Genomic DNA, 25,319 nt, shown 5'->3' with positions numbered 1-25,319 from the left:
TAAAATCAAAATGTTGGTCACGGTTAATCTTTAAGCCAAATAATCAACTGAGACTGCTGTCATGGCTAACCACTTATGACTTAAAGGACTACTAAGACAAAAATACACTTTTATACTTGTATAATTCAGAATAGATATTTTTTTTTTCGGTTTTTGGCACAACAGTTGGTCAAACAATGAGCTATGGTCCCATTAAAGATTTTAATGAGTATAAATAATGTTGCTTGAATACCTAAACAATGAGTAAAGACTCTTGCAATTTGGCTTTCTTTTCTCAATAATATCCTATTGATTTTGTGAGGAAATACAATTTGAATAAGGAATGACATAAGTGATTATAATGGGCTAATAAATAACATAATTTGTAAGGCTTAAAATCTTGGACAACATTACCAGCTGTAGCCAGCTATAGATAATGCACATAAGAACTTAATAAACAAAGCAACTAAATTGAGGAGACATTAAACATTACAAAAGGAGGAACATTGCAACGACACACAATATATAAACTACAAACAGATTGAAAGGCTAAGAGAACATTAAGCTATAATGCTAACAAAAGATTTGTCTCACGACAAACTTAACCAAACCAACACTGTAACTTCCATACAAACTTTTCAATCAATCTTTTTTCTTCCACAATTCCTCTTAAATGTTTTGTTAGCTGATGCCTGAACATCTGGAGACAGGGCTGCTTCTGCTGGGGAGTCATCAACTGCATCAGTAGAGGTTTTCTTGGCTGGAGTTTGATAGGAGCTATCGCAATTGCTCTCAACAGCAGAATCCAAAGTTTCATACAAACTCCACAATCAAAAACTACATACTTAGCAGCCTCTTCATTGCAGATAGTTATCTCTATTTACCAAAGCTAACAGAATGATGTGACACGCATAAACTCTTTACCTTGGACAGGGAAACTGCAGCATGTCCATTGCTATCTTCGTCTGTTTCAACTATAGGGATATTAGCTAGCATCTACAAACACTACACGAAGTAAGATAAAGTTAAGAATCATGTTAGGTACAATAATACATTGAATAGCAGAGCAGAGTTTTAGGTCTTAGCATAAAATTGTGCACTTACAGAAGCATCAGAAGAAGAGTTAGGCACACCATAACTGAACATGAGGGACTCGTCGTCTAAAAGTTTTGTGACGATGTACACCCCTTCCATAGCATTGATATTCTTGTAAGTGATGTTAAGCTTGAATAAGAGCCTTTTGTCAATCATATTCTCCAGGTATTTAGGGTATGACTCTCCTTTCTCACACTTCTTTACATGGAGGATAGAATGTTTTACTCAGCCGCATAAACATATTCTCTATGAGAATTTTTTTTTAACTCGAATCAATTTGACTTACAGATAATTCGTTAACTTTCTCAGCAGCCTTTTCTATCATTTGCTCTGCTTTTTTGTTCCACACAAGGAGGTTTAGACAACCACTTCCATCAGTCACAATTACTTGGAGCCTATACCTACATTAACATCTTAGCAACACATTAATCGTAACCCGTAAAGATAACTACATGCAACTACACTATATTTGCCAATTGAATATATAAAACACGCATTAAAAAAATTAGGAAAATTTTCTGATCTAACAACCAACCTTAGCATAACCTTGAAGTCTACACGCCTACAATTATCATACCAATACCTATCTTTGCTCTGCACAACCTTCTTAAGACATGTCTTACACGACATATAGGACCAATCATCTTTACCAACCTCTAGAGAAATAATGGTCCCAACAATCCAACATGACGTTTCCTAACAAAAATGGTCTAAGTCAGTAACAAAATACGTACAGCCTAAGTTATCAGATTGCAATCTCACCTCAGTCATATTAAGAACCTCTTCTATAGTGCGCACTGGTACAATGCTAGCATTGATCTCATCTGTGACTGAGTATTGAGGTTGAGCTTCCAGCTGACTAATTCGTTGTGAACAGGGAACAAAATCCGTGCCAATCTATGCATATGGCAAAAAAGTTAACATATGCTAATATCATATTCAAAATCTGGAATCTAAATGCAGAATAAACCAAGTATTTGTCACCAATGACAAACCTTTTCTTGAAGTCAATAACCTCAGGAAGGTTTGGATTGAAGTAACATGTGGACACATAGTAGGTGCTTTGAATATTGACAGAATTCCAGTACATGTTGGACTTAAAGAGCTGAACCACCATTATGAAAGGCTCCCCATCATCTCGCTCGAGATGTGGAAGAACTTCATCGACCAATTTTTCAAACAATGTACATTTAATTTTGTGCTTCCTGGAACGAAAAAACAGAACACCACACCTTAACTAATTTGTCCACTATTAGTTACTAATCACATAAAGTAGTGCATCAAAGTTACATAGTTTGTCCGTATAATATAATATGCACAATATGTTAAACTAATTTACCAACCTCTGCTGAGTCATGATCTATTTAACATATCCAACAATTTAGACACATTTATGCGTAAAAAACAATTTACTTCCCCTTTAAATAATGATTGCATTTTTCCTTTTTCTTTAGTGCATGACCACAGTTAATACCCAAAGTAAGCCTCAATTTAAATTATTCAAAACTAATACTAAATTCATAGCTGACACATATCCAAAGCAATAAACATTACTCTAGATCTTCCAACTGAAGTGTAATAAGCTTCGTTTCATCACCAGTGCGTGTAATCAGCCCCCTGACCTCTTCCTTTCCAACAACCTTTCCTATGTAATCTGCATGTCACAATACATAGCTTTATATCTAAAGGTATAACTTCCCAATTTGATCAAAGGATGACAAAAAGAAGCTATTTCAATTAAACTTACCAAATAATAGATTTCCGTCGGTTGAACCATTTTCATCAAGTTCATGAAACGGACGAAACTTGAATGGGTTAAAAGCAAAAGTCTCAATAGGTAAGACTGCCACCACAGTCTTTGTATAAAAGTTAAGCTTGTACTTGTGAGGAGTTGTCCTAACCTTTCCATTCTTAAGCTTAATAATAAAATTTTGCATACTATAAACACAATGCTCCTTTATCCTATTTTTGAACAACTCCAACCCAGGCTTGCAAACGGTTGCATGAATTCTATCACCCTGTAAGTTGGATAAATACAACATGAACATAACTTATTAGTGCACACCTAAGAAGAAGCTGCAAGGTATAAGTATGAATGATGGAAATACCTTCTCATCTTGTAAAACCAACTCCAAGCTAAACACCTCATTCTTGTTCCACTGACTTGGAAACTCATACAATCGAGCAACCCCCACAACCAAGGACCAGGCAAGCTTGGTTGGATTGATATCTCTGATGAAATCCTTCCTCGCAGCCATTTGTTTGAGCAGAAAAGAATATCGAGCTCAACCTATAGCAGATCCAAATAACAATACACATATATATTTTGTATAAGCTTTGGGGTTCTCATATTTATACACAACTATTTTTGTCATGATGACAGTGGTGGGCGGGAAAATCTGTGATTTTTGAACACCGGACGGAGCCCGCCTAAGTGGGAGGCACCAAATCGATCGCTTTATTAACCGCAAGTCACCGGTCAGGTGTTGCAGAAGATTCTTCCTTTACAGACATTTTGAATTTTTTCCAAGACCTCTCACCAAGCAAGCCGGTCACGTAAGCACGGTTCTTGGAAGTAACACTGGTAGCCTCGTTCATTGCATTGCAATTTCGGCGAGAGGCCCTGTTGAGAGGAGGCCAATTTCTTTTCCGCACCGAGCCCTGTTTCTATAACATTTTAGTTTCCTTATGTTTTCATTGTGACATTAGTTGTCGCTGAACCCTAGCCACGTGTCCACATCCACCCTTGCTTCTCATTTCGAGTGTCATCGAGGGAATTATTTACTTTAACTAATGAACAACATATTTCAAGGACCCAACCATCTTACTTTGGCTGCAACGTGTTGTCACCTAAGGGTATGCTCAATTGGAGGGAACACTGTGAATATGCCTCGGTGAGTGAACTGATTAACTATTATATTTAGAATAGATATCTATGGGGCACGTACCAATTCTCCGCCCCCCATTCCCATTTGGAAGAATGCTTCCGTCATCACTCTTTTTCTGTCACGGATCCCCGTTTAGTTCTCTCTGCAGGAGAGGCATGTACTCACGGATATTCATAGATATTAATCTTTAAAAAAATAAAAAATAATACAACCATAATATAATCTAATATAATTTAACCAAATTGATCAGATTACAACACAATTCAACCACAAATTTAACATAATTTACATATACAATAAAAAAAAGAAAATAGAAATAATTTCCGACAAAGTAATATAACATAGCTCTTATATATAAGTGGGTATTTTGTGAATTTTTCATGCTTCGCGGGAATTTGGCAGGTCCCCATAGAGTAGGTATTTCTATCCCTATCCTCGTTCCTGTTTATTTGTGGGGGCGGACCTGTCCCAGTGGAGACTTTGTAGGTCTTTGTTAAACCCTCGTTGTGGATAATATCCATGAGTACTCACTTCTACAGGTATTTTTGTCATCCCTATTGATGACCTTTGGTCCCGTGACAAAGTAATAGCCCTTACCTGTATTTATGCTAAAGAGCTAAAATGGATTTAGAGAAAAGGACAAATAGGTTCCTTACCTTTTGTCATGTGAAAATTTAGGGAGTTAAACTCCAAAGTGGTCATTGAGATTCACAAAATGCACCGATTTAGTCCCTAACTTTCCAATTGCACTAATTACATCCTCCAGATTGCAAAAAATGCATCAACGTGGTCCCTCTCGAATTTTTTGTTAATATTTCTTGCCGGCGGGAGTGACGTGGCGAATGATTGCCACGCTGGAGACCCAAGCCATCATCCCCAACTCTATAGTTGTCGTCCCCTTCTGTCCATGTCGGCCAAGCAACTTCTTACCCTCCTCGCCGTGATGCTCGTAGTTCTTGCGTATTACGGTGCTTCTCGCGGTCTTTCTGTGTTGCTTTGCTTCTCGCCGTTCTCACCGAAATTCTAGTAAGTGACTCCTCTCTTTGTTGTGTTCTTGCTGTGTTGTATTTGTTTGTTAATTTGCTTAATTAATTTCTTAATTTTTTTTTTGTTCTTGTTCTTCCGGCATTGAATTTTTTTCACCTTCCATCTCCCTGGTTGTAGGAAGCCACATGGAGAGGCGACACAAATTGAAGACAGAGAAGAAGGATCATATTGATTTGGCATAGGTTACTTTGTGCTATCACTATTTAGCCCCTTACAGTATCGTCTTAGGATTTTCAGAATTCCCAATTACACCCGCGGAACATAATGTGTTCCAAACTAAATTCACAACAAAGTATTGCAAATTTGTTATCAATATCGTATCTCTCACTGGGAAAATCGAAAGAGGCCTATCATCAAGCTCATAGTTCATCGATATTACAAATTTCACAATCAATAATCTCCAACCTCAGCAAGCTAAATCGTTAAGCCACCGAAAATGGGAGGCCATGGCAGCCTCAACATTCTCCACAGAAGCGGTGGAACGTCTACAACTATGAGAACAGGGAAAAGGTCCGCCGCGACAAGGAGCAAGCCACCAGAGATGAGCAGATCAAGCGCGACGAGGTCAAAAAGCACGACGTTGAGCTCCGCCTCGAGTGCCTCTACACCGGCAAGGGTTTGGCTCCTCTCGTTAAGGCCAAGGTAGAGGAATAGAAGGAGGAGGAAGAAGAAAAAGAACCGAAATTGAAGAATTCGGGTGACAACAGACACACTAACTTGTTTAAGGGGATTAAGATTTTCGATCCTGTACGAGAAACCGAGAAGAGGAAGGATTTGTTAGGGGAAAGGGAAGGGTGGAAGAAGGAGAAAAGGATGAAGAAAGAAGAAGGGAAGTCCTCGGGGGTGGTGGTGGGTCCCGAGGATGAGAAGTATATGGGATAGCAGGGAAGGGTGTGAAGATGCCTTGGTATCTTGAGATTCGTAATTGCGCCGATGAGAAGGGCGGTGGGGATGATAGTGATGGGGAAGTGAAGAATGAGAACAAGAAGAAGAATGGGAGGAAGACTTTGGAGGAGTTGAGGGAAGAGATGTTGAAGAGGGAGAAGCACGAGAATGAGCGGGAGAGGAATGATTGCCAATACGACGACGTTTCCCATCCTCCAGCATGGCAATCATTCGCCACCTAACTCCCGCCGGCAAGCAATATGAACGGAAAATTTGAGAGGGACCACGTTGATGCATTTTTTGCAATCTGGAGGATGTAATTAGTGCAATTGGAAAGTCAGAGACTAAATCGGTGCATTTTGTGAATCTCAAGGACCACTTTGGGGTTTAACTCAATATTTAGGTCTTTAAGAATTGAAAAATACATTTAAGTCTCCAACCTCCTCAAACCTAGGACACTTAGATCCCTTCGTCCATCTGAGCTTGCAAAATGTAATGGAGACGTCTGACGTGGATGCTATTTTGCAGATGTGGCCGTTATAGTGTGCCACGTGGATGTGTCAAAAAGGTTTAGGGGCAAAAAATCCCCCTAAAAAAATAAAAGGACATATTAGTCATTTGCTCCTTTTTCTTCACCTCTTTTGAAATATAGGACTTTCTCCTTCTTCTTCAAGCTTTTTCTCCTTCTTCTTCAAACCTCTGTCAATAACAAAAACCCCCGCTGACAACTATAATCACTGCTATGTCGGCGTCACGTCCCTCCTCCGATCTCATCCTTGACTGCCTTGGACCCTTGTTGAATTCGATTCTGACCCAACATCATTGTACAGTTTGTCGTCGTGCTTTGCAGCTACACTTGTGGCCTCGACGCTAGCTACCACCACCAATGCTAGCTACCACTGACTCTAAATTAAGAATTCTCTTTCTTCTCCCGCTTAGAGATCCTTTCAGTATCAATCTTTCGAGATTCTCAAGTGAAGTTAGGCAGTTTTCGGTTTTCTGGGGCAGAAATAGCACTAGCACTAGAGGATATGAAGCTAGTGTTCATTTCATAATTATTCAATGAGTAAGTTAAATTTAGATTATTACAAACAATAAGTAATTATTAAAACACCATATTTGCATCCCTTCTCAAAATCTTTTTCTTGATTACTTACTAAACCTGTATTTCTGCATTGTATCAAAGAATTCCATAAACAAAAGTCCAATCTTAACCAAATATTTTATTATGCCAATGATAAAATAAACCTGCAGATGACTTTTCAAAATGAAATTTGCTGAAAAAATACATAAAAATTGTTCAATCCAAGCAAATTTTCTATTCAAAGTTTAAAAAATTAAAGGTATCAATAAATTTGTGCAAAAATTTGGAAAATTTTCATTTTCATTTGAATCATAACTACCTCTCACACACATTAGATTGTCAAAGGCATTGTCATCATTATTCATTATTTAGCAATTACATAAAATTTCAAAGCTTGAAGCTCGGTCCCTATTCCTAAAACTACAAAAAGCAAGAAATTAAAGAAAAAGAAGAAATGAGTGAGAGTGAGAGTGAATCACTAGTGGCATCGCCGAGTTGAGTGACAGCATCAACGAGGCGTTCATGGAGGTCAGTGGTCCAATGAAGCCAAGGCTTCGGATCAGAGGTCAAAACCAGACACGACCCTCCTCCTCTTCGGCCCTACATCGTCATCTCTTCCACTCCTTCGTCACCACCACCACCGCCACCACCGCGGGAATGTATTAACCTTAAAAATATGCTTCTTCTTCTTCTTGTATGGTTATTCACAGAAAAAAAAAAAAGACATTGAAGCGGGGGGTTTATTTGTCTCGTTTTGAAATGCCCCCTCCCCCCACTTGTGCTTCCGTAACGGCCATGTCAACACAACGAGAGCCACGTCATACATTTTTATTGGGTCTGACAGGCCTATATAAACGGAATAATTTATATGTCTAACTTTTAAAGAGATCAGTGACTTAAAAGTATTCTCAAATAGTCAGGAATAAAAATGTTTGCAGGACAAAATGTCAGAGACCTATTTATCATTTTTTTAAGAATTTATCATGTTCATATGACTATAACCCTCTCTTTTTTTTTGAATTTTGGTTGTCTCTGCCTCTCAATTCAGTGAAAGTAAATTGTGATACAAGTGTTTCTTCTAATAGTCTTTCTGCCAGCTTTGGCTACCTTATTTGTGATGCTATGGGAAGTTGGGTGAAGGGTTGTATGAGTGCTCTTCCATATACGTCTGTGCTTCGTTGTGAGGTGTTTGCTATTATTTTTGCTTGGGAATGTGATTTCTGTGAAATTATTTGTGAGACAAATAATCTAGATGTCTTTTTTATATCAAGAGATTCTAGAATCTTGAATATCTAAGACAAATTCAGACTTGGTTTATAAAATTCATGAGGTCCTTCGGTGGAATTGGAAAACTGAAATCAGTTTTGTCCAAAAATTGGCGAACTGAGTGGTAAATGCTATGGCCAAGTATTCTTTGAAACAAGATGTAGAATATATCGAGTGGCGTCAACTTTGGGATAGACTATGTAATTCTTAGAGAAGATCTCACCAATCTCCCTTACTCCCTCTTTTTTTGTTTTTTTTTTTAAATAATTACCCAAATCAATCTCCAAAAATTTTAAAAACGGACATTTTAATCTCTAAAAAATTAATACACAAAAATATTCCTAAAGTTTTACTCTATTAGACAAATTCGTCTCAGTTCATTTTTCGGTAGAATAATTACCCAAATCAGTCCCTTAAAATTTTAAAATTGACTTTTAAAACCGACTATTTTAGTCCCTAAAAAAAATTAATACACAGTTCATATTTCTGTATTTAATATAATTAAAAGGTGTCCTATTTTAAAAAGTATGTTTGTATTAAAAGAAAATGTTTTAATTTTGGATTTCAAAGCATCATTATTTACTTTACTTGTTTCCAACGAAAAGAGTGTATCAATATATTAGTGTCATCGTCCACATGCACAAAACTAAACTAATAACAATAAAGGTTGACATATAGTAAAAGTAAAATGGACGGAAAATTGTTATGTCTGACAGAGAAAAACGTTGGGGATTGATCTGTATATTAATTTTTTTTGAGGGACTAAAATGTATGCTTTTAAAATTCTTGTGGAATGATTTGAGAAATTACTCTGCCGAAAAATAGATTGAGGACTGATTTGTTTGATGGAGTAAAATCTTGGGGATTAATTTGTGTATTAATTTTTCTTGGGGATTAAAATATCCACTTTTAAAATCCTTAGGTAGCATTTGTTTTGAGGTATTGATACGGAAACTGAGAGACTGAGATTCAATATCATATTTGTTGGTCCAGAGACTAATACTAAAATTTCAGTCTCTGTCCTAGGAATGGATCCTCTTCAGTGAAGAAAAAATTGGATGGTGTCAATTGTTTAATCTAACCCTTCATTGTTCTCTCTCTCATATTTATTTTTGGTCCCACTTATAGAATTAAAGGTGAGAGATCACACTTTATTCTCTCAAGTGTTAAAAAAATTGAGAGGATCCATTTTTCTCTGTCCCCAAAAATTTCAGTATTTCAGTACCTCTAAAAAGTGGAGACACAATAGACTGAAATTTTTTATAACAGAAACTGAAATTTTAATAATATTTTATACCTAAAATACTCTCATTTTAATTAATTAATTTCAACTTTATTTTTTATGCAAATTAAATTTATTTTAGGAGGTCTATTCGATATTTTCACAGATTTTTAAAATATAGATTGATTTATGAAAAATACTTTTAATTTTATTCAGATAACAAAATCTAATGATTTTAATTTATTTATTAGGTAAATTTTAATAGAAATTAAAAACAATGGTTATAGAGGTAATGGTTATGAATAAATTCACACTTGAATTTAATGACTATAATAGATGCATTGCTTGCATACCATTAATTAGGTAGATTTTAATCTTAGTCATTTAAATTAATCTAATGACTATAAATACATTCTCATATTAAAATTCTATTCTCATAACATATATATATATATATATAAAGAGAGAGAGAGAGAGGTTGTTTAAGTAACAGTTATCCAATCTCCAACTTCATTTTTCTTTCGCATCTCCATATTCCCTAATTTTAAACCTAAGTGAGGTTTAAAATTACTTGCAAACATTTTGATCTACAACATGATACTTCATGGGACATCGTAAAATTTTAATAGTAATTATAGTCTTATGCAACCTGAATTCATATGACAAAAACATTTTTTATCGAGACTCTTAACATGTATATATTGCATGATTTGAATATCTATCAAATCACCTGTAAAGTTGATATATTGAACCTTAATATATTTAATTTGACTGTGGTCTCTTTTCCGAGCTAAACACACATTCACCAATGCCTATTTCCTTTCCATAGATTATTGCGATATTGGAGATCCAACCTTTACATGCCAACGCTGCAAAGCTATATTCTGGTACGAAGAGCGCATAAAAAAGCACTACAAGCCTAAATGTCCAAAGTTTAGCCTATGCTGCCGACAAGGTCAAGTCCAACTTCCTATGCTTCAAGAACCTCCTGATTCATTGGGAAAGCTTTACTTTGACAGCACTAAAAAAGCGGAACACTTTCGATCGAACATTAGGAGCTACAATAGTATGTTTGCTTTCACATCATTCGGGGGTAAGATACAAAGAACAATAAACCAAAGCCGTGGACCCCCAACCTTTATTCTGTACGGGCAAAATTACCATTTAATGGGGAACTTGCTTCCACCAGAAGGCGGAGTAGCAAAATTTGCACAATTATATATATATGACACTGAAAATGAGATTCGAAATAGAATCACTGCCATCAGATCATTTCCATACAATTTTATTAAAGGCTGAAAGATAGTTATCTCACTTAATTCATAATGATTGCAGACATCATATTTACATGTTTTATGCCATTTTTTGCAGCTCTAATGATCACTTGAACAAGCTTCATGCGGATATTGTCTCTACCATCAAAACTACGTTGGATAATCATAATGTCCTTGCAAAGTCTTTTCGACTTGCTCGCGATGCACTCACAACAAACAGCAATAATTCTGTTTGCCTTCGACTCATAGGCAAAAGAGGAAAAGATGGGAGGAGGTATAATTTGCCTTCAGTGTCTGAGGTTGCTGCTTTAATTGTCGGTAATTTTGATGGATCCACAAAAGAACGAGATATTATTGTTGAGACCAAATCAAGGTCGCTTCAAAGAATAACAGAGCTCCACCCAGCTTATCTAGGCTTGCAATATCCTCTTTTATTCCCTTATGGTGAAGATGGATGGAGAGAAAATATTATCTTGAACAAAGTTAAGAAAAAACCAACAGATGAAGACAAGCATGTCACAATGCACGACTTTTTCGCATTTCGAATCCAAGACCGACCTTCGCACAACGGTGTCCTGTTATATTCCCACCGGTTATTCCAACAGTTCATAGTTGATGCATTCTCAATGGTTGAAAGTGCTAGATTGAAATTTATTTACACCCACCAAACCGAATTTAGAGCTGAGATCTACAATGGGCTTCGGGATGCCGTTTTCAACGGCGAGACCAATGCTGCCTCAAAGGGTAAGAGAATTATACTGCCAGCAACATTTACTGGTGGGCCAAGATACATGATTCAAAATTATCAAGACGCCATGGCAATATGTAGGTGCGTTGGTCCAGATTTATTCATCACTTTTACATGCAATCTGCAATGGGACAAAATACAACGGTATTGTAGAATGCATAAAGTCAAACCAGAGGACAGGCCAGACATGATTTGCAGACTATTCAAGGTTAAAGTGGACATGATGATTAAAGATCTTAGATACAACAAATTATTTGGTACTACAAAAGCAGGTACGAAACTTACATATATATATTTTACGTATTTATCCCTACCATTTTCCATATTTCTTCATAATTAAATGAATGTTAATACCATATGCATTATGCTGTTTTTTCCAGTTATCTACACAATAGAATTCCAAAAGAGGGGACTCCCACATGCACATATATTATTATTCTTGCATGAACAAGATAAATACCCAACCCTTGCAGACATAGACAAAATCATATGTGCTGAAATTCCTGATGCTGATGTTGACAATGCATATTACGAGGCTGTAAAGAGTTTTATGCTTCATAGTCCATGTGGTCTTAGCAAACCAACTTCGCCTTGCATGGAGGAAGGTCGTTGCATCCGTCATTTCCCTAAGAAGTTCAACAAAATGACTACAGTTGATGAAGATGATTACCCAGTATATAAGCGTCGAGACAATGAACGCACGGTGGAAGTTTTAGGAATTCATCTAGACAACCGATATGTCGTGCCACATAATAAAATGTTGTTGCTAAAATACCGTGCTCACATTAACGTCGAATGGTGCAACCAGTCAAGATCTATCAAGTATTTGTTCAAATATGTAAATAAAGGAAGTGATCGCGTCACAGCCTATTTTTCTACGAAGTCCACCAATGGTAAGGCAACTTTAGAAGTTGATGAAGTGAAAATATTTTACGATTGTCGATATATATCTCCTTGTGAAGCTGCTTGGAGGATCTTTTGCTATGAGATTCACTACAGAAATCCATCGGTTGAGAGGCTAAGCTTTCGTTTGCCGGATCAAAAATTGGTTGTATTTACGAATAATGAATCATTGGTTGAAGCTGTTGCAAAGACAACTGTTAAAGAGTCCATGTTTCTAGGCTGGTTTGCAGCAAACAAAACAAATGCTGAAGCTAGAAAACTAACCTATAATGAGTTTCCAAGCAAGTTTGTTTGGAAATCATCTCTGAGAGCTTGGGAACCCAGGAAAAGTCATCAGGTCATTGGAAGGATCATCTTTGTACCACCATCATCCGGTGAGCTATATTATTTAAGGTTGTTGTTAAACATTGTAAAAGGACTAACAACCTATGCAAATATTAGGACTTATAATGGTGTAATCTACTCATCATTTCGAGATGCATGCTATACACATGATTTGCTAGACGACAACAAAGAATATATTGATGCAATTGAAGAAGTAAGTCATTAGGGCTTAGGTCATTATTTGCGGAGGTTGTTTGCGACACTACTATGGTCTAATTCAATGGTGCGACCGGAAGTTGTCTGGGAAAAAACTGCCATCCTATTAAGTGATGGAATTTTGCATGATTACAGAGTCATGTTTGGCCTACATGGTAACGAATGAATTGCAATCCATGACATCTCAATTTATTTTTCCATCCTTAAATTGTTAACTACATGTTTTTATCATATTTGTTTTACATAACACATGTTTCCGTCTCCAACAGTCACTTATATATATATTACTTTCTAAACATTTCAGATCTACTTTTCAGTGACGAAGAATTAAAGGATCTAACCTTGATTGACATTGAACAAATATTGAACAGTAACGGAAAGACTTTGTGCGATTATCCAACCATGCCATTTCCATCAAGAGATACCGACCATCTTAGGACGCGAAACAAAATGATCTTTGACGAATTAAATTATGATCGTGTTCTGTTAGAAAAGCAACACAATGACTGCCTCTCAAAATTGACTGCCGAGCAAAAGGGGGTATATGATAAAATCATGAGCTCTACAGATAGTCAACATGGACGTGTGTTCTTTTTGTATGGTCATGGAGGTATAGGAAAAACTTTCCTTTGGATAACTTTAGCTTCAGCACTAAGATCACGTGGACAAATAGTGCTAACTGTTGCATCTAGCGGCATTGCCTCTCTACTGTTATCTGGAGGTCGAACTGCACATTCTAGGTTTGCCATACCATTAACTCCAGATGAGTTCTCTACTTGCAACATTAAGCAAGGAAGTCCATTAGCAGAATTAATTGTAATAGCTAAGCTAATTGTTTGGGACGAAGCTCCCATGATGAGCAAATTCTGTTTTGAGGCATTGGACAAGACATTGAAGGATTTGATGAGATTCAAAGATGATCATAACCAGCACTTGCCGTTTGGAGGTAAAACAATTGTTTTTGGTGGGGATTTTCGACAAATTTTGCCTGTCATCCCAAAAGGAACAAGACAAAACATTGTTAATGCGTCTTTAAACTCTTCATACCTCTAGCAACATTGTGAAGTATTAAAGCTCACTGTAAACATGTGATTGCAATCTATGACTACAGATGATCAAGTAGAAAGTTTAAAGGAATTTGTTGAATAGATACTTCAAGTTGGCAACGGAATATCTGACAGATCAAGTGATGGCTGCAATAGCATTAACATACCTCCTGAATTCCTTATCACTAATTATAGTGATCCTATTAAGGCAATTGTGGAGGCAATCTATTCTGATTACATTGCTGACATGTGTAATGAAAGCAACTTAAAAGGTCGCGCTATCTTAGCTCCTACGGGTAATGCTGTAGATGAGGTAAATGATTACATGACTGTAATGAACAGCAATGAATGCAAGACATATGTTAGTTCCAACAAATGTCTGTCCGAGGGAGGTAGCAATCAAATTCAAGCTATGCATACACCAGAGTTTTTAGCAACAATTAAGTGCTCGGGGGTTCCAAATCACGAATTGAAGCTCAAAGTTGGTTGCCCTGTGATGTTTATTAGAAATATTGATCACTCATCAGGCCTTTGCAATGGTACCAGTTGATAATTACAAGACTACGAGATAAAGTTATTGAGGCAAAATTGTTAAATTCCAACGACTCTGTCAATAAAGTCTTTATTCCTAGAATGACACTCACACCGTCAGATGCCAGGCTACCCTTTAGATTCCAACGGAGACAATTTCCTCTTATGGTATCTTACGCAATGACAATCAACAAAAGTCAAGGACAATCCTTGAATCACGTGGGATTGCTATTGAAAAAACCTGTCTTCGCTCATGGCCAACTTTATGTTGCCATCTCAAGAGTCACAAACAAAAAAGGGCTGAAAATTGTAATTGCTCATGATGAAAACACAAACAAGACAAATAATGTTGTTTACCCTGAAGTCTTCAGAAATATATGACAATACGTTCAGCATTACGTATATTTTTATTATTACATAATTCTTCTATACACTCATTTTCGCTTATCCAACCCTAACTATTTATCTATAACTTTATCGCTACAATCTTACATCCTTTTCATATTTTTACCATTTTCTGTTTTTCATTGCAATTGTTAGCAACTATAACTTATTAACTCACAAGTATTTATCTTATGCTCAAACCATTATTTCTTCTATTACAGTACTTCTTCAACATTCATATTTAATACAATTCAAACCTTACTCAATCAATTTTACGAAATTATATTTCAAATGCTTTGAGTTACTATTTATATAATTTCTGCACCTACAAACAACACGAGAATAGTCTAATCTTTTTCAGGTCTTCTTTTTTCTTTATTAAAATGCTTACAATTTATTTTACATTTTACAAATACTTTTACAATTATAAAGATCATCGTTTTTTTTCTAACATCAGATAAAATAACCAACAATTCTTTATATTTACGTCATTTTAATCTGCATATGTGTTGCCTGCGCATCGCGCGGGTATCTTGCTAGTTCATTTTCATCCCTAGTCATCACGTATAAAAAACCATTGTTTCGATCCCTCGACATCCACCATGGCATAGAACAAAAAAGGATTCATCCCTCTTAATACCTTGTTGCAACCACTGAAAGAAGTCCAAAAAATGTCCGTTTGAAGCAAAAATTGGGTCGAGCTTTTCAAATACGAAGAACCATAAGGCACTCCTAAATACAATATCTAACAGTCTCTGGGTGAAGTTTACATCTAGAGCACAAGGCTGACATAGAAAGACCTTCCTAGTACGAAGCACAATGCTGACATAGAAAGTTTATTTGGACAATGAAAAAGTTGCCAAACAAGTTTTTCAATCAAGGCTATATTAACACACCTACTATCCCTTATCCCAAGATCTCTGAACCTCCTAGGAATAACTTGTTTCCAATAAGTCAAGCATAAGCTACGCCCTTCAGTGCTCCCTTTCCAGAGAAATTGTGTCATCATGGAATCTGACGTGTACCCCGTTATACTCGGGGATAAAGCCAAAATCAAAACCGAGCTCAAAGATCGGAAACAGAGAGACTACAACATAAACCCCTGACTAAGTCAACCTTATCTCCTAGCCGTTGTCTATAATAACAGAACCCACTAAACAGCATAGATCACGACTCTACATAACCAAAAGATACTGATAACGGCACCGATCATATATCGGAACAAACCAACACCACTCGCCTATAAAGGCTCAGAGAACACAACCCACAGGACAGGTCACAGAACTCACTCTGATTTATTTCTCTCATATTCTCATAACTCACATTCTTACTTGAGCGTCGGAGTATTTTTTGCAGGTGCTCCCGCCGCGGTGTTCCAACTCAGCCGACGTATACCTCTTCCACCTGAGCACAGTAGCAGGCAGAAGGAGTCGCTATACCTCGGCTCTATACGCACAGAACATTTGGCACCCATCGTGGGGCCTTTCTTTTCCTTTTTACACTTTGAGTTTTCTTTTACAGGGTCTCGCAACCTCCCGACATGGCCGACAATGGAGTTCATCAACTCACACAGGCCGAACTTAAAGCCCAGATGGCCGAACTACAAGCAGAGGTTAAAAGACTCGCCGAGTTGTCAGCACAGAACAACACCAACAAACGGGAATAGGGCAATTCTAAGAGCTCAACCCAAGGCGGCGCCGACCTATTAAGCGTCAACCCCCCGAAGGAGAGGCTGACCTTAGACAACCCATTCTCTAAAGAAATCACGAATTACCAAATGCCAAAGCATTTCACACTGCCTTCCTCACTTGAGCCATATAAGGGGATTGGTGACCCTCGGGCTCATATTAAAAAATTCCAGTCTATGATGTTTTTTAACGGCTCTAATAATGAACCTGTGCTTTGCAGAGCTTTCTCAACTTACCTTGACGGAGCTACTTTGCTTTGGTTTTCGAAATTACCTGCAGGGTCAATTTCTTCTTTCGAAGAGCTAGCAAAGTCTTTCATTGATTACTTTGTTACAGCACGAATATATGTCCACGGATCGGATTATCTCGGCACCATCCGCCAAGGTCCCCAGGAAAGTCTGAAAGACTACCTGACCAGATTCGCAGAGGCAACAATGGAAATACCCGATCTGGATCCCGCTGTCCACCTACATGCACTTAAGGCCGGCCTCCGACCCGGAAAGTTCAGAGAGACAATTGCAATCACTAAACCAAAGACATTAGAGGAGTTCCGGGAGAGAGCAGCTGGACAGATGGAGATTGAAGAACTACGTGAGGCCAATAAGACAGAAAGAAAACCTAAGAGGGAGGAAGACCGAATGCCAAGGTCGGCTCATAACAAAGAGCTCGGCAAACCATTCAAACTCACTCTGAAATTCGACAACTACACCAGGTTCAACACAAGGAGGGAAAAAATAATCAAAGAAATACTCAGCGCCAAGATCATAAAACCACCAGCGAGAGCGGGGAGCTATCAGGACCAGAGGTTTGTAGACAAAAGCAAGCACTCGGCCTTCCACCAGAAATACAGATACACAACCGATGAGTGCGTAATAGCCAAGGACCTATTGGAAAGACTTGCTCGGCAAGGCCTACTAGATAAGTACATCGAAGGAAGGAAACATAAAGAAGGCAATAGGGACAAGGAGGAATGCCAACAGGCCTCGGGAAACATGGAAGCCAACAAATGGCCAAACAACACCCAACCCAAAGGGATTATAAACTGCATATCCGGGGGATTTGCCGGAGGAGGCGAAACAACATCGGCAAGGAAGCGGAGCTACCGAGCTATGCTGGCCATCGAAGGAACAGCGCCACCAAGCAGCCAACATACACCCGACCTAGAGATTACTTTCAACAAGGCAGACATATGCTCGGTGGCCCCACACTTAGACGATCCAGTGGTAATCTCTATCCAAACAGGCGATCTATTGGTAAGAAAAGTCCTTTTGGACCCAGGTAGCAGTGCGGATGTTCTCTTTTATTCTACCTTTTTAAAAATGAATTTATCTGAAAAACTCATGCAACCATCATCCGGAGAACTAGTAGGATTCTCCGGAGAAAGGGTACCAATCAAAGGTTATATATGGCTAAAAACAACAATGGGAGATGATCCATTGTCAAGAACCCTTGATATACAATATCTAATAGTTGACTGCACGAGTCCCTACAATATTATTCTCGGAAGACCTGCTCTGAACATGTTCAGAGCAGTGATATCAACTTTTCATCTATGTGTTAAATTTCAGGCACAAGACGGCAAAATAGCAACAATTCACTCGGACCGCCAACAAGCTCGACAGTGCTATAACTCTAGCCTAAAGAGGTCGAACACAAGGCAGAAACAACACGAAGTCAAAGCAGTACAAACCATGGAGGAAGTTTTGTCCCTAGCCGAGCTCGACCCTCGAGGAGACACCCAAGAGAGACCTCAACCAGCAGACGAGCTCCAAAAAATCCAACTGACATCAAAAACCGGAACAGGTAACATACATCGACCAGGCGCTACAAGGACAAGAAAGGTCGGATCTTATCAAGATATTATAAGCCAACGCTGATTTATTCGCTTGGACCCCGGCGGACATGCCAGGTATAAGCCCAGACGTTATCTGTCACAAGCTCGCCACTAACAGAGCAAGCCGACCTATAGCTCAAAAGAAAAGGAATTTAGGAGCAGAGAAATCAAAGGCAGCCCTGGAAGGAACCAGCAAACTTTTGCAAGCCAACTTCATTAGAGAAATCCGCTTCACCACATGACTCTCAAATGTGATAATGGTAAGGAAAAACTCAGGTAAATGGCGCATGTGCGTCGACTTTACAGATTTAAACAAGGCATGCCCTAAAGATGCCTACCCTTTACCATGCATTGATAAGCTCATAGACAATGCATCAGGCTTTAAAAGCTTGAGTTTTATGGATGCATATTCTAGATACAACCAGATACTCATGCATCCAGAAGACCAAAGTAAGACAGCATTTATAACTGAACATGAAAATTTTTGTTATAGAGTAATGCCATTTGGTCTCAAGAATGCAGGTGCAACTTACCAACGCCTGATGGACAAAGTCTTCCATCATCAAATAGGACGAAACATGGAAATCTATGTAGATGATATGGTCGCCAAAACCACTCAGAAAATATCACACTGTGATGACCTCAAGGAGATATTTGAACAGATACGAGCATATAATATGAGACTCAACCCAGAGAAATGTGCCTTTGGAGTACAAGGGGGGAAGTTCCTCGGCTTCATGCTTACATCACGAGGAATTGAAGCAAACCCAGAAAAGTGTGAGGCAATAGTTAACATGGCAAGTCCTAAAACGATAAAAGAGGTACAACAATTGGCAGAGAAGGTAGCTGCACTATCTCGGTTCCTACCCGCAGTATCAAGTCGATCATACCATTTCTTCCAAACAATATTAAAGAATAAGAAATTTCACTGGACAGAAGAGGGCAAGAAAGCTTTCACCGAGCTCAAAGCCATCCTATCATCACCACCCGTACTGCAAAGACCAGAAATCGGTAAACCTTTATACTTATATTTGTCTGTTTCTAACTATTCTATAAGTTCGGCTCTTGTCATCGAAACAGGAAAAATACAACAGCCAGTATACTTCGTCAGCAGAGTCATGCAACCAACGAAACAGATGTATCCGAGGATAGAACAACTCGCCTTGGCACTTGTGATCACAGCAAGAAGACTAAGACAATACTTCCAAAGCCACACAATAGTAGTGAGGACGAACCAACCATTAAGACAAATACTGACAAAACCAGAACTGGCCGGACGTCTCACCAAATGGTCTATCGAGCTCTCAAAATTTGATATCCAGTTCCAACCAAGGTCGGCCCTAAAATCACAAATACTTGTTGACTTCATCTCAGAACTGACCCCTGATGAGCACAGCAAGTCATGGGAGCTACACGTTGATGGGGCATCAAGCCGAGAAGGAAGTGGAGCAGGGATAATTCTCAAAGAGGGAGACAAAGTGATATCCGAACAAGCCCTCCAGTTCCATTTCCCAGCAAGCAACAACCAGGCCGAGTATGAGGCCCTCATTGCAGGACTCAAGCTCGCCCTGAGCTTCCAAGTACAAAGCTTGACAGCACATTGTGACTCCCTCTTGGTGGTCCAACAGATCCGAGGAGAATTTCAGGTAAAAGATCCTTTGCTAGAGCAATACTGGCTCATAGCAAAGGATCTCATTTCAAAATTCAATTCGTTCGTTATACTGCATGTGAATAGAGAAAAAAATGTTAGAGCAGACGTATTATCCAAACTTACCGCCACTAGGGCAGACACACAGACATCGGCCTTAACACAACTCTCATTAAAAAAACCGAGCACTGAATTATTTCCTCTGACGAACATTAACCATCTCCATGATTGGAGGACACCTTTCATTGAATATATCAATACAGGCTTCATACCCAGAGGCAAACACAATCCACAACACTTCAGACGAAAGGCAAGTCTTTACACAAGCATAGCAGGAAAACCATTGCTAAGATGTCTAAACAAAGATGAAGCAAAGGAAGTGATGGACGAAATTCATGCAGGTGTTTGTGGAAACCACATTGGAGGACGAGCTCTCGTAGCTAAGATCGTCCGAACCGGGTATCATTGGCCAACCATAAAAAGGGATTCATAACGAAAGTCAAAACATGCGACAACTGTCAGAAGCACGCAGCCATATCTGCAAGGCTGGCCGAGGTATTGCATAGCATGGAGGTAAGCTGGCCATTCCATAGATGGGGGCTCGACATCCTCGGCCCGTTTCCAATAGTGCCAGGCCAGGTAAAATTTCTTTTAGTAGCAATAGATTATTTTTCAAAATGGATAGAAGCACAACCATTAGCAAGAATAACAGCCGAAAAAGTACAAACATTCATATGGAAAAACATTATATGCCGATTTGGAATACCAAGGGAAATAGTGTCTGATAATGGTAGGCAATTTACAGACAATAAGCTCGGCTCACTTCTAAGAAACTTTAACATACAGCACCATTTTAGCTCGGTCGAACACCCACAAACTAATGGACGAAGCTGCTAACCGAGTTATATTGCAGGCAATAAAGAAAAAACTTAATAATGCAAAAGGAGAATGGGCGGAACTGATTCCAGAAATATTGTGGAGTTACAACACAACGATACAAACCACCACGGGCGAGACGCCCTTCAAACTAGTCTATGGGTTGGAAGCACTGATTCCTATTGAGGTCGGCATCCCAACATTGAGAACCGAGCTATATGATGAGCAACACAACTCAAGCACAAGGAACGCCGAGCTTGACCTAACTGAAGAAACCAGGGAGATAGCAGCAATCAAACAAAGAGCTATGAAACAACTAGCTGAGAAAAAACAAAACAAAAGGGTCTTTCTGAGGACATTCACAGAAGGTGACCTAGTACTCAGACAAACAGAAGAAGCCAGACGACCCCCAACACATGGAAAGCTTGCAACTAATTGGGAAGGACCATTCCGAGTGGTCAAGGTACTCGACTTGGGGGCTTATCAACTACAAACACTACAAGGCAATCCAATATCAGGAAGCTGGAATATCTCCTCTCTAAAGATGTACCGATCTTAAATTTGTACAAATCGCGAATGAAGGTACTCTTTTTCCCTCTTAGAGCCTTTTTTCCCAAGAAAGGGGTTTTTGCCTAAGGTGGGTTTTAACGAGGCCCGACGCACAATACACTTCATTATCAATATTCAAATTTATAATCAATCATATCTAGTCTCACACAACTTTCTCCTATCCTAGTCGCAAAAAACAAAATATCAAACAAAGTATCAAAAAACGATAAATATCAACACAAACCGACCAAGCAATGGTCGGCACCAGTGAACAAGTTCAAAATAACAATATCCAACACCCGCAAGTATATGATGATAAGTTCCAAAACAAAATACAAAACAAGCAAACATCAAATTTAAACTAAGAAAGAGGGGCATTCTTGCCATGCTCCTCTACAGCCCCCATCTACAACTAATTTCCCGCCAACCACTATCTTCGTCATATCAAGCCGATCCCTATCAAACTCTGGAGCCAGCAGAGCAATTTGGCTCACAACACGTTCAAAGCCATAGGAGAACATCTCCATCCCATTTTCTTCCAACTCATGAACACGAGATGTAAGCCGACCTTTAGCCACATCGTTTTCCTTCACCTCAGCCTGCAATAGCCGAATCTGGTCCCTCAAGCGAGCTACCTCTTCCTCAAACTCCTTCGCCCTAGCAACAGCACTAATAGCAGCATCATCCTTCTCTTTTGCTAACTTCTCCAATTCGGCAATCCTCGCCTTATACGATTTCTCTAAATCAGCAATTTTATCCACCGCTCCCTGCTGCTCGGCACCAATAAGCTCGGTGGTGCGACCAACACACATCAAGTGAGAAGCAACAATCTGTAAAGACTTCTCCGAAATAAGAACAAGATTACAAAGGAAGAATAAAAAAGAGTCCTGACAAAAGTAAAACAACCTGAACGAATTTGCCGAGTGCCTCCATACCAATCCGGCGGGTCATAAGCATGTCTCCAGGATATTGAGATGCCCTATCATAAAGCTTGGCAAAATTAAACTGCTCACTCCAAAGAGACTGAGAGCTACATCCTGCAACGAAGCCATGAAGTTTTTTCTGTCGATCAAAAGCAAGCCCGCCACCTCCAACCACCTCCTGGTCACCTTCCGAGATGATCTCCAAAGACGTGTCATCCCTTTTTCTCTTGAATGACGACGCCAGACGAGCAGCAGAAGAAAAAGCCTGCTCACCGCCATCCCTTCGATCAAATGAACCGCCAACACCTTTCTCTTTTTTCTTGTTCAAAAAGGACTGCAACTTCGAAGGATCCAAGAGAGGAACCCGACCACCTACAAAAAACCACCAATATCAGAAAAACAACAAACAACAATGCAAACAACAAACAACCAAGCCATTACCTATATAAGTTTTCAAGCCCTCAGTATCACCCGAATAAAAAAAACGCAGAATATCAGAAATAGACATACACTCCCCAGCAGCAACACTCTCAACCAGAAAATCCAACACAAATTCCTCTTCTTCATTCCACTCAAAAGCCTCAAGGATTTGACTCGGCTCAGAGCACCAATAAAGGGAAAACTTTTCACTAAGTTCATCATCCAAATAAAATGGGTACTCGGACTCAACCGATCGAACTTTAACAAAAAGAGATTTGAAGTTTTTAAAAGAAGATTTATAAAGAAGAAACAGGGAACGACCAGGGAAACTGCTAAGGCAAACCCACAAACCCTTCCGAACACCCTTCGCTTGAAAAAGCGAGAAGAACAACGGCAACGAACAAGGAAACGAAAGGTAATCCATTAGACACTAAAAGGCGCGAAGAAACGCCCAAGAGTTGGGGTGTAGCTGCAATGGTGCACAATTCAGTTGAGTAAGGACATCACATTCGAAAGGAGAAAATGAAAATTTCACACCAAGTTCTACCATGCATGGGGTATACATGTAGAAATACAACCAATCACCCCTTCTCTCATAAACCCTATCATCACTGGAACACAGGAGAAGTTCAATGGTGACACCAGAACCACCTTTTACGAAGTCCAAAACTTTTAACTCAGAAAGGGAATCGACACTAGTGAAAGAAGAGGAACGAGTTCTAACATCCTCATGAACCCAGTGATAGAGATCATCTTCCCTAACCTCAACAGCTTTCAGCTTCTCTTTCAACTTTTCTCCCGCCATGAATAGGCAAAAACAGTAACAGTAAAAAGTAAGAGAAGAAATGCTAACCTTTCGAAGACATAGCAAAAATAAAACGATGAGAAGATGAAGCAGCAAAGCGTAAGTTCCAAAAGAAACGATTATTGCAAGCCCACTATTTTAGTGGGTAACTTAAATTCACACCCACTACAAACGTGGGAAACCCAAACGGTAATAAAGCGCAATAAAGACGACACGGCTCACCAAAAGAAAACCAACCATCCAAAACCCTTTCACAATCCTTTCAAGCAAAAAGCAGGCCCAACAACACTAACCACGCAAAAAGAAAAATCGAACGCAGAACTGTCAAAAGCTCGGCTACCGTTCCTTGCATAACACCAGCCGAGCTTGGGGGCTATGACGTGTACCCCGTTATACTCGGGGATAAAGCCAAAATCGAAACCGAGCTCAAAGATCGGAAACAGAGAGACTACAACATAAACCCCTAACTAAGTCAACATTATCTCCTAGTTGTTGCCTATAATAACAGAACCCACTAAACAGAATAGATCACGACTCTACATAACCAAAAGATACTGATAACGGCACCGATCATATACATCGGAACAAACCAACACCACTCGCCTATAAAGGCTCAGAGAACACAACCCACAGGACAGGTCACAGAACTCACTCTGATTTATTTCTCTCATATTCTCATAACTCACATTCTTACTTGAGCATCGGAGTGCTTTTTGCAGGTGCTCCCGCCACGGTGTTCCAACTCAGCCGACATATACCTCTTCCACCTGAGCACAGTAGCAGGCAGAAGGAGTCGCTATACCTCGGCTCTATACGCACGGAACAGAATCAATTTCGGTCGAAATAAGAAATAAAGACACTTGCATATCATAAATAGGAATAGGGGAAGCTACTGACTTAATAATGAGACAAAGTCTACCTGCTTCGTTCAGAAGTCTGTACTTCCAACTAGCCTAAGCGGGCTTGAATTTTGTGATGAACTCCCTGAAAAGAAGCTATGCTAACCCGACCATATCCCACTCTATTCATCCCAAGATACTTACTAAGATCACAAGTGAACCGAAAATCAGAAATGCCAGAAAAGATCTCCTATGTCCTAGTTACATTCAAAGAACGGACTACTCTAGATTTACCAACATTAACCTTCAAGATTAACTGCACAATATGATCACAATTTCAAGATACTGAGATATATAGATGCACATATTTTAAAAACCTAGATCGAGGTCTTCTAAAATTTTGAGAGTTGATGTTGAACATTTGCCGTAATAAGAAAGTGAAATAAAGTGAAGTGAAAAAAACAAACGCGAAAGAATACAAGTTCTATTTCAAACTAAGAAAGTGAAGTAAAAATAAAAATCTATTGTCGTATTAGCCATTATTTGATTTTGACTTCAGCAGGTAAGAATCTTTCCATTTCTTTCGAAGCCAAATTGACAACGGATGCTTTCTTTCCTTCGAAACACTGTCGATAGATAATGCATATTCCTTTTAATACGAATTGATCATGCTAAATAAAATCGAATTCGATCTGCCTAATTTATGGATCGATCTAATACCAATCCGAATTTTACAGATCGTATCTGATCATTTCGACGATATAGAGGAGCAGATATCAGAAGCATGTAGTATAGCGGATCCTATCATAGACGCCCATATATATATATATATATATTATACTTCA

At 38.9% G+C, this 25,319-nt stretch overlaps 3 protein-coding genes and 2 pseudogenes across 3 annotated transcripts in view; 2 read left to right on the top strand and 3 right to left on the bottom strand.

Annotated features, from left to right (window-relative positions):
• Positions 786–3,332, bottom strand: LOC107636232 (annotated as a pseudogene).
• On the bottom strand, positions 5,424–6,108 carry LOC110271460 (annotated as a pseudogene).
• On the top strand, positions 7,501–16,558 carry LOC107636230. The gene is made up of 8 exons (XM_021122384.1): positions 7,501–7,637; positions 10,838–11,760; positions 11,869–12,929; positions 13,067–13,086; positions 13,201–13,951; positions 14,081–14,516; positions 16,249–16,312; positions 16,414–16,558. The coding sequence occupies exons 1-8, from the start codon at positions 7,501–7,503 to the stop codon at positions 16,556–16,558; spliced, it is 3,537 nt and encodes a 1,178-aa protein (XP_020978043.1).
• Positions 16,670–18,457, top strand: LOC107636229. The gene has a single exon (XM_016339754.1). The coding sequence runs from the start codon at positions 16,670–16,672 to the stop codon at positions 18,455–18,457; it is 1,788 nt and encodes a 595-aa protein (XP_016195240.1).
• The window catches only part of LOC107639119, a 6,636-nt gene continuing 3,160 nt past the window's right edge, over positions 21,844–25,319 (bottom strand). Inside the window, exons 3-4 of the mRNA XM_016342542.2 lie at positions 22,394–22,782; positions 21,844–22,317 (exon numbers count right to left, since the gene is read on the bottom strand). Of these exons, the coding sequence (XP_016198028.1) occupies positions 21,844–22,317; positions 22,394–22,444 (525 nt within the window). The 5' untranslated portion in view covers positions 22,445–22,782. The remainder of the gene's footprint in view (positions 22,318–22,393; positions 22,783–25,319) is intronic.

This window comes from Arachis ipaensis, chromosome B04 (genome assembly GCF_000816755.2).
Source record: "Arachis ipaensis cultivar K30076 chromosome B04, Araip1.1, whole genome shotgun sequence".
NCBI lineage: Eukaryota > Viridiplantae > Streptophyta > Magnoliopsida > Fabales > Fabaceae > Arachis > Arachis ipaensis.
This window is presented reverse-complemented; position numbering and strand designations above follow the sequence as displayed.

Excerpts from the sequence above, each read along its gene's own strand:
- LOC107636229 (XM_016339754.1), top strand. The coding sequence starts at position 16,670 with ATGCCAAAGCATTTCACACTGCCTTCCTCACTTGAGCCATATAAGGGG.
- LOC107636230 (XM_021122384.1), top strand. The coding sequence starts at position 7,501 with ATGGAGGTCAGTGGTCCAATGAAGCCAAGGCTTCGGATCAGAGGTCAA. Across the intron at positions 12,930-13,066 it reads ATATTGATGCAATTGAAGAA|AGTCATGTTTGGCCTACATG; the intron begins GTAAGTCATTAG and ends GCATGATTACAG. Across the intron at positions 13,952-14,080 it reads AAGGAACAAGACAAAACATT|ATACTTCAAGTTGGCAACGG; the intron begins GTTAATGCGTCT and ends TTTGTTGAATAG.